Here is an 8,974-nt window from a genome sequence, read left to right on the forward strand (position 1 = left end):
TAGTACAATTGTCCGAGTTTTAAATCACAGTTTTTAAATATGGTAATTGTTTTGGTAAGTTTATAGGATGTTTTTTAAAAAAGAAAAAAGAATAAGTAGCATATATTTAGGCCACACTTGAAAGGTAGCAACATTACAAAATGGAGAGAAGATTGGTTAAAACAAGTTAACAAATATCATTAACATTAACATATCTAATTAATCAATAGAAAATAAAAACTAAAATAAAATGTATAAATAATTTGATTATAGTTCCAAGAATGAAGAAAGAGAGCACTAAGATGTTAGCCACAAGAATCAAGTAAAACACCTCGTTTTCATTTATTTTTTTGATACTTTCTTTCCCTCACACTATCCTTTTGAATTCACCATACAAAAGGGTATTCATTTCCCATCCAATACATTGGAACCTTAACCCATAAAAGTTGTTAAATTGTGGTTTTTGTCTCTTGGCCTCCAACTCAACTTCCCAATCCAACCACAACAAATCCTAAAGCATCACAGAAAATCATGGTCATTAACATATTCATATAAAAATAAAAAGCTTTATGTCCAAATTTCATGCAGTGCAGTGATAATATGTTAAACTAATTATTCACTGAATTCAAGGTCTTAGTTTCAACCTGAAGTTACAATAACTTCACTAACTATTTGATTCTTAAAAATGATACACTTTTTCATACATTTTTTATATCTATGAATGTTGCCAAATCAATAGGATTTAACTCCTAGCCTCTAAACTATTTATTGGAACTCTTTTTTTTTACTTCTAGATGATTTATTTCTCTTTACAATTTCTTATTTCTGTGTAAAATTTTGTTCTTAGCCAATTTCAGGTTTTTGAAAACTTGTTTCAGTTTTCAATATGTCGTTTCGGTTTCAAAGGTACTCAAATTAATACTAAACTGGAGCCAAAAGAATGATTTTCAATCCAAATGTGAAAAGAATGATTTTCTATCCAAATGTGAAAAGTCAAAGGGTTGATATTCCATGAAGATTAGATTACAAATTAAGTCTCAAAATTTGAGGCTCATTTTTCTTTCAAATTTTATAAAATTTACGAAACTAATTTTTGTTAAGTTTAAGATTTTATTAAAGGTGTTTAGCAACTTGGATAATATTTTATTAAAGGTATTTAGCAACTTGGATAATTTAGACAAGTTAGACTGAGTGAGTAAAAAAACCAACCCACCATTTGGTTCCCAATAATTAAAAAAGTTCATTATCTCCTATTCGAATAAACTTACATTTCTCGTTAAAACACTCATTTCTCACTTCGTTATTTTGGTCAACTCCTCCAATAACTTCTTTATATTACCAACCCAACTCTTTGTTTTTATCGCTAACCAAACGCCCAAATTAAACATCAAATTCTAACTCATATTTAGTAAATCAAAAATAAAACTCTAACGGATAACCATTTAGTTTTTTTTCCTTTTTAATTTTGAAAATTGTGTTTATTTCTTATCAAGAAAAGTTCACTTAATTACCAAATTTAAAAATTAAAAACAAGTTTTAAATCTCCTTTAGTTAGTTTTCAAAATTTAACACGATTTTTAAATCAACAGTAGATTTAAAAAGAAAAAAAACTAGAGATAAGAGTGTTTAAAAGTTTAATTTTAGAAAACAAAATCAAATGGTTATTAAAGGAAAACTTAATTTTTAACTTTTTTTACAATTCATTAGAAATCTACCAAACGTAAAATTGAGTTCATACACCTAGTAAGCAAGAGATTGAAAGTTTAGGGACATCAATGATTTCCAACTTCAAGAACCAAATAAGAATATTCAACTTTGCACAAATTATGTACAGTAAAATAGTGAACTGCCAAAAACTTATAGCTCAATAGATATGAAGAAAGCCCCAAAAGACGCTGAATATGGTCACAACAAGAAGTGGATTCAGATAGCTAAGCACTATTGCCACAAGCTAAGCACTATTCCCACATTTCTTGGAGTGAAATGACAACCAAGAAAACAGGATAAAGGAAATATTGGTCTTCTGAAGAACGTAGCCTCAAAACAATGCAAATTAATTCAGGCTTATAACAATCTGACCCAGAAATAAATCAGACCCTGAAACTGGGAGAGAGTCCTTTTGCAATCAGATTTATGGGTCCCTTTGGCCCTTTGGCCCTTTGGCCCTTTGGCCCTTTACCTTTTTTCTTTTTTTCTTTGTTTTCTGATCTGAAGTCACCATAGACGAGAGAAGAACAGAAGAATCAAATAAGAACACTCGAGTCTATTTTATGGGTTTATAATATAAATATTTGGGGTGAGCTATTAGAAACCAACAAAGGGAATCAAACACTCCTGGAATGAACAGCAAAATTGGGCAGAAACTGACATCTAAAATGGACCATCTGTTTACTGCAGTTCTTCAGACTGACCCAAACACAGTTTAGAAAAACATTCAGCAACAAGAGCAGAAAATAACTTCAAGAAGATATTACCTACAGTGATTGTATTGTAGGATGCAACTTATTGGAGATTCTATAGAAAAGATTTTCTCACCAGTAGTGGTAGCAAACGATTGTTTCCTTTTGGGCTATCCTACTTGCTTCAACTACTTCCATGTGTACTCTGTGACACGGGGGAAAGTTTGAATATATCTCATCATGAAACCAAACTTAAAATTAGATAAATAAAAAGTGTAAAATATAAAGATTTTGTCGCTTACCAAATACGATTGATGGGGCAAAAAATGTAGTATCTTAACCTACCAATATGCAGTACAAAAGAATTTACATCCCAAGGTCATCAGACAGCTTAAAAAAATTTAAGCACTAGCCTTGGGCTGCTGCATATTCATCTGTCAAAAGGGGAAATGAAAGTAGATTTTAACCTTGACAGAAGGAGGACCAAGAAAAGTAAAAGGAAGGAAATTGAATACACCCAATTGCATCACAAGCACAGTTCTATCACATACTAATCTGCAGTTTTTCACTGACCGAAGGTTGTCAAAATAATAATACCTTTGTTTTATGTAAATATTGTTATTTCCTTTCTGCATTATATCCTCGTGAGGTACAACAAATGATGACTCTGAAATAATCTCAGCAGCTAGTTCACCTGTCTGAGGAGAGCTCTTAATAGTGCCATGGCAAAGCTCTGAATTGTCAACATTGTTACCTGTGCCTGGAAACTTTGGCATATTAACATCCTCGGTTGAATGATAATTGGCTTCCTTAGATGTAGAAAAATGCGGTGGATCACCAGTATCCATTGCACCACAAATCTGGGTATTTGTAACTTCATTGATAGTATCAGATAAATGCAGGTCATCAACATCCTTAGGTGCGACGCATAGCTCAGCTTCATCAAGTTTAATATCAGCATGGGTTAACTCAGCCATATTTCCCCCAGCAGCATTATGTATCATGTCAGAATGGTCAACCCCTATGTTGGCCTCACATAACTGCATACTATCATCCTCATCAACTTCATGAATCAGCGGTAAATGATCAACCTCCGAGTCAACAGAACATAACTCCGGATGTTCCAGATCTCTATTCATGTGATGGAGTTGTAATTGATCAACCTCAATGGCAGAATCACAAAAATGAGAGTGATCATCTTCACTAATTGCATTATATTGCAAATGGTCCTCCTTCCTTATACGTTTTCCTGTACCCTTCCTTCTGACCCTCTCTTTTCCCCTAATTCGTTTACCGAGTTCGATTTGGGGAATGGAGGACAATATAATTGGACCTCCAACTTGGTCTCTTAAACATTCATGTGCAATGTATCTTATCCTTGAAATCAGATCAATTTGCTGCTGATCCAACCCTTTGGTTGAGAATGTATCTGCTATGTGTGCAATATCCCTCAAACCAGCATTCTGTTAAAACTTAAAAAGATTAAAACTAAACAACAGATTTAAGTTGCATAACAAACAAAGAATTATGACCTTACCGTCCTTTGAAACTCAGACGAGAGAGATATAGGCCTCCCAACAAACCTACGAGTAATTTTCAGGTACCATTGCATGTATTCATTTTCATCTACACTATCATCACCATCGACAATCTGGAGTCCACGGTCTCTCCATTCATTAAGTTCAACTTCCATTTTTGCTGATAGGTCAACTCCTCCATCAACACCCCTGCTTTTTCTTTCCCACCGTGGAACATCTTCTGGGATTCCCTGAAGCATACCATACTGCCTTAAGCAACGGCTAGGTAGATGTCTCTCTGCCTTGTCGAAGCATATCAGCATAGTCTTCGCCCTCCCAAGTATCAGAGAACTTTTAATGTTTTCTGGAATTAGCATACTATCCATATTTCTATAAGGTAGCCACTCCACCTATAGGAAAAGAATATAAACATACTCACATTTGGGTGGAATTACAAACAATAAACAGCTGAATCTATAACAAGATGAAAAATGAAGGATATACAGAAAGTACATCACAAGGTTTCAAGGAATCCAAAGCCTTTCGGTAAAATACTACATCACGGTTTGCTGTTGGACCACTTTGTTTGCCCTTCCATCTAAGCACAAACGGAAAGCGATTATGCATTGGATCATGATTTAGCTTTGGACGCCCAATATTAAGGTGAAAATAACTCCAACACTGGAAAGTAAGACAAAAACAAAGAGGACATTTTTATTAAACAAAATAGTAACACAGCTAAAAAGATAAACAGATCGCATAAGGGAAGTAGGGGATAGGTAAGAGGAGAGAACCAATAAGTTCAGGTAACCTGCAATAAGGTTAGGCAACCACTGATGGTACTTTGTGATCTTAAGGAAGCATTCCCGAGAGCTCTGTACAAAAATGATAAAGCAGCTGCTCCCCAAGCAAACTTCCCACACTGGTCAAAATTCTCAAACAAGGGAAGGTACATGACTGGTACTTTATTCCCAGTTGTAGTGGAGAATATTGTACTGCCTACAAGGTAAAGAAGGTAAGCACGTGTATGGCGTTCAACAATTTCCATTGAAGCATCTTCATGGCACCGAGAAAAGAACTCTTTCAACCAACTAAGCTTAACCATTCCACCACTCGTATAGCCAGGATCTGGTGCTCTGCCTAGATACCTCTCGCATACAGAGTGGCAAGTTGTATATGTTAGACCAATAACAGGGTCTCCATCAATTGCAAGTCCAAGTAAGAGGGCAACATCTTTCAGGGTAACAGTCAATTCTCCAACATTCAAGTGGAAGGTATTTGTTTCTCTTCTCCACCTCTCAACCAAAGCCGAGATTAGTGGGTTATCCAGACTAATAGCAGGAATCAACCTCAAATACCCAAATCCAGCTCTCTCAACTAGTTCAATTTGCTTGGCTGTAAGTGTCCACTGATCAAGCTTGGAAGTGTGCTCATGACACCTAAGTGCACCACGCTCCTGTTCATGTATTTGTTCAATTGTACCATAATTAATAATCCTGAAAATAAATTTTGAAGTACAACAAACAAATGGAATATTGATATGACAATAATAAATTAGGAAATTTTCAATTTACCCCCAAAACTTTGGAGGTTGTATCAATTTAAACCTTGAACTTTTGTAAGTGTATCAAGTAACACACCTTCCGACTTAGACCATATTAAGACTATATTTAAAATTGTCCATGCATTCAATTCTTACACACATCTATAGTGTTATTCAAATGTTAATAGACTATCAGAATTGATGTATGGACAATTTTCAAAGAAAATCTTAATTAAGAGTCTAAATTAATTCGTTTGTGAAAGTTTAGGAGTTTAATTGATAAAATTAAAATCTCAAATGATGTTTATCCAAATAGAACATCATGGAGGGAAATTAATACACTTATGAAAGTGTCAGTATCTAAATTGATACAATTAGTAATTCAGGGTTTGAATTGATACCACTCCCACAGAGTTTAGGGATGTAATTGATAGTTTTCCTAATAACTTTTATCTGATTACAAACTGCACCTGCCCATCCCAAACTGCTGAGGACACATGCTTCTCTTGGTCATACAGAACCGAGCTCTCAATTGGTCCAGGATTGGTCCCATAAGGATCCATTAATGATACTTCCATCGCTCCTACTGAGTGGAACAACATAAGAAAAAGAAAACACCATTTAACTTAAACTCCAACATTGACAAGCTTACATGACACTTCAGGTATGACTATTATACCACACAATTAAAAGGACAGAAAAGACTGACCCCAATCCCAGCTTGATCATATTTTGTACAAATATGGATGGAACATATTAATGCCCTCGAGTCCTGATCAACTTTATATACAATATCAAGAAAACTTCACCTAAACTAAAAGTTATGCACAAACATGATCAATCAACAGGTAACAGATTTCCAACTCACGTAACTAACTCTTGAACAAAAACTAACAAAGCTACATTAAACTATTGTACAAATTAAAAGAAAGCTGCAAACATAAGAAGTCTTGATTCCTATGTAAATTCCATTTCCATATATTCCATCTTTATTTTTTAAAAAAGAAAAAAGAAAAATTGAAATCGACCAACTAAAGATATCAGAGTAATACAGATTGTCAGCATCATCATCCAATCAATAACAAAAAACATAAATGTAAGAAAATCCCTTTTCAGGAATCATTAGTCATTAGTCAAATCCTGATCTCCAAATAAAAAGGAGAAAAGAACAAAAAGAAAATGAGTTTGTTGATTGAGAATTCATAAATTGATTTTGGCGGGCGAAGGATTGTTAGTTGAATCGAATAATGGATGAGAATGAAGAAATAGAAAGGAATTAACAGACAGGGAAATGATAAAACCCTAAGGAAGGAGTTCGTGAGAGAGAGGCCATTGAATTGAATATAAACGGTGTGGGGGAAAAAATAGGGAAAAGGATTTGAAAAAGAAAAAGAAAAAGAAAAAGAAAAAGAGGGATGAACCTGGTGATGTTTAAGGCCAAAACGACGACGGAGAAGACGACCTTCGAACCGAAATGGGAAAAAGAAAAAAAAATGAAAAACCCTCGAAACGACGAGAACAATGTCGTAGGATGATAGGTACTGACCGTAATAACATTTTTTTAAAAAATAATTATTCTTATTTCTTAATTTTGATTTTTTTTCTTTTCCTTTTTTCATATGCTATTTTGGGGTTGGAACGCCACGTGGAAGAGTCAGAAGCTTGCAACCAATGTTAAAAAGAGGAAGTTAGATTTAATAACCCCATAACCATTTTCTTTTTTTACTGATTTTTAATTTTAATTATAATTCTTTAAAAAAAAAAGTGAATTATTGTATTTTTAACCAAATTTTAATAATAAAAACAAATTCTTAAAAACTATTTATTTTAGGGGTTTTTTAAAAAACATAACAAACCGAAAAAATATTTATAATATATAGAATAATTTCAAAAACGAAAAAAAAGTCTATAGGCTCACAATGGAAAACACAAAAAATATGTAGTTAACACGCGATTAATTGACTACCCAAATACGATCTTGTACCATAAATCTAAACGGGTTTTTTTATTCAAGATTCTTTAGTATACGTTTAGAATTGCCTACACGAGTGTAGATTTATCTACTCAAATCTAAACGATCGCATTTCGAGCTCCAATGATTTGTTTTCAAGATTTTTTATATTTGGTACACGATCTTGAACCAAATAATAGAAGATTTATGATTAATTGAAAAAAATCATTATTTAGAAAAGTATATAAAAGAAAAATGACGGAAGAATAAGAGAAGAAAGACAATGGAAAGCAAAAAAAAAATCGCAAAAGAGGAAGAAAATAAAGACGATGAAAAGAAAGACAAACCTAAAATATTTTAAAAAAATGACTAGCTTCATGAGCTTTTTGATTTTGTTACATAGGCCGTAAATATTTCGTCGGTTTGTTATATTTATGAAAATTAACCTTTATTTTACTTTAGAATTTTAATTTGACTTTTTGACAATGGGTGACAAAAAACATAAAAATGTGTATTTATTGAGGGTGGATTTTAGCTTACTTAAGAGAACTCATGGGAGAGCCTAAGTAAGCTTAATTAGAGAGAACTCGACGAATCCATGAGGTGAGCCTAAGATATAGCAAAAAGGTCGAGTTGTAAAGGCTAGCTTAGAGTAGCCTAAGAGATAGCTCATTGGTCGAGCTTAGAGGAATCCATAAGAGCCTAAAGGCCTACTTATAGAAGAGTTGAGGAGTTTATAGGTTGCAATATAGTCAATGAGCTCAAAGACTAACCTATAGTAGAAGAGTTGAGTTCATAGGTCAAGTTATAGTTGAGAAGCTTAAAGGTCGCTCTATAAAGAAGAGTGGAAGAGCTTAAAGGCCGAACTTTATAGGAGAGCTAAGAAGCTCATAAGTCAATATATCGTAGGTTGCTATACAAAGGAGAATTGAGAAGCTTAAGGTCACTGTAAAAAAAAAAGTTGTGGAGCTCAAAGCTCAAACTGTAGAGGAAAATTGAGGAGCTTATAGGTCAAACTATGAGGAGCTCAAAGACCAAGTTAAGAAGCTCATAGGCCAAGCTATAGACAATTAACATGTCATAAATTTGACATTTAAGGTATGAATGGGTGGTGCATAGTAAAGCATCTAGATAGATGGTGTAACCATTCAAAGAAAATTAACTCAGTTGTTCCAAACATTTAACATCGGTACTTATGAGCCCAAATGATTGTTACATTTTATTACCCTATAGAAATGACCACGATTATTGGTCGAAGGTATGTTAAATGATACTTTAGCTACTATTTCTTATTCTCCAATCACTCACAAAATTGATGCTGAATGAGTGTCAAAGTGTGTTTGGCTAGACACTGTTGGTTTTTAGTGTGTTCTATAATAATTTTATGGATAATTGGTTTATTGTTTAATTATTTAATAAAAGTTATTATTCTCATTATTATTCAATTGCACGTTATTGTATAATAATATCCATGAATATGTTATTATATTCTAAATGTCACTATTCAATTATTATTGTGGAAACAATAATGAATTAATATTAGTATGAGTTATAATTGATATTCATGATGATCATACATGTAGAG

General features: G+C 33.3%; 1 protein-coding gene across 7 annotated transcripts; it reads right to left on the reverse strand.

Annotated features, from left to right (window-relative positions):
• Positions 1 to 213: 213 nt before the first annotated feature.
• LOC103496330 (protein MAIN-LIKE 2-like) lies at positions 214 to 6,980 on the reverse strand. 7 transcript variants are annotated; one of them, XM_051079620.1, is made up of 9 exons: positions 6,860 to 6,934; positions 5,909 to 6,021; positions 4,707 to 5,351; positions 4,409 to 4,576; positions 3,916 to 4,305; positions 2,976 to 3,841; positions 2,681 to 2,812; positions 2,515 to 2,583; positions 1,742 to 2,385 (listed from the first exon to the last, which is right to left on the reverse strand). In XM_051079620.1, the coding sequence occupies exons 2-7, from the start codon at positions 6,014 to 6,016 to the stop codon at positions 2,809 to 2,811; spliced, it is 2,181 nt and encodes a 726-aa protein (XP_050935577.1). In that variant the 5' UTR covers positions 6,017 to 6,021; positions 6,860 to 6,934; the 3' UTR covers positions 1,742 to 2,385; positions 2,515 to 2,583; positions 2,681 to 2,808. The 7 variants fall into 7 exon arrangements, with proteins under 7 accessions (XP_008456376.1, XP_050935577.1, XP_050935578.1 ...); XM_051079621.1 differs by lacking the exon at positions 6,860 to 6,934 and adding an exon at positions 6,148 to 6,742 and having other exon boundaries at positions 5,909 to 6,024; XM_008458154.3 differs by lacking the exons at positions 1,742 to 2,385; positions 6,860 to 6,934 and adding an exon at positions 214 to 490 and having other exon boundaries at positions 5,909 to 6,695.
• Positions 6,981 to 8,974: the final 1,994 nt, after the last annotated feature.

The sequence above is a fragment of the Cucumis melo genome, chromosome 11 (genome assembly GCF_025177605.1).
Source record: "Cucumis melo cultivar AY chromosome 11, USDA_Cmelo_AY_1.0, whole genome shotgun sequence".
In the NCBI taxonomy this organism is placed as follows: domain Eukaryota; kingdom Viridiplantae; phylum Streptophyta; class Magnoliopsida; order Cucurbitales; family Cucurbitaceae; genus Cucumis; species Cucumis melo.

Coding starts and splice junctions, on each gene's coding strand:
- LOC103496330 (XM_008458154.3), bottom strand. CDS start 6,040: ATGTTGTTCCACTCAGTAGGAGCGATGGAAGTATCATTAATGGATCCT. Junction 4,577..4,706: donor GTTGCCTAACCTTATTGCAG/GTTACCTGAACT, acceptor CTTACTTTCCAG/TGTTGGAGTTATTTTCACCT. Junction 3,842..3,915: donor CGTCTGAGTTTCAAAGGACG/GTAAGGTCATAA, acceptor AAGTTTTAACAG/AATGCTGGTTTGAGGGATAT.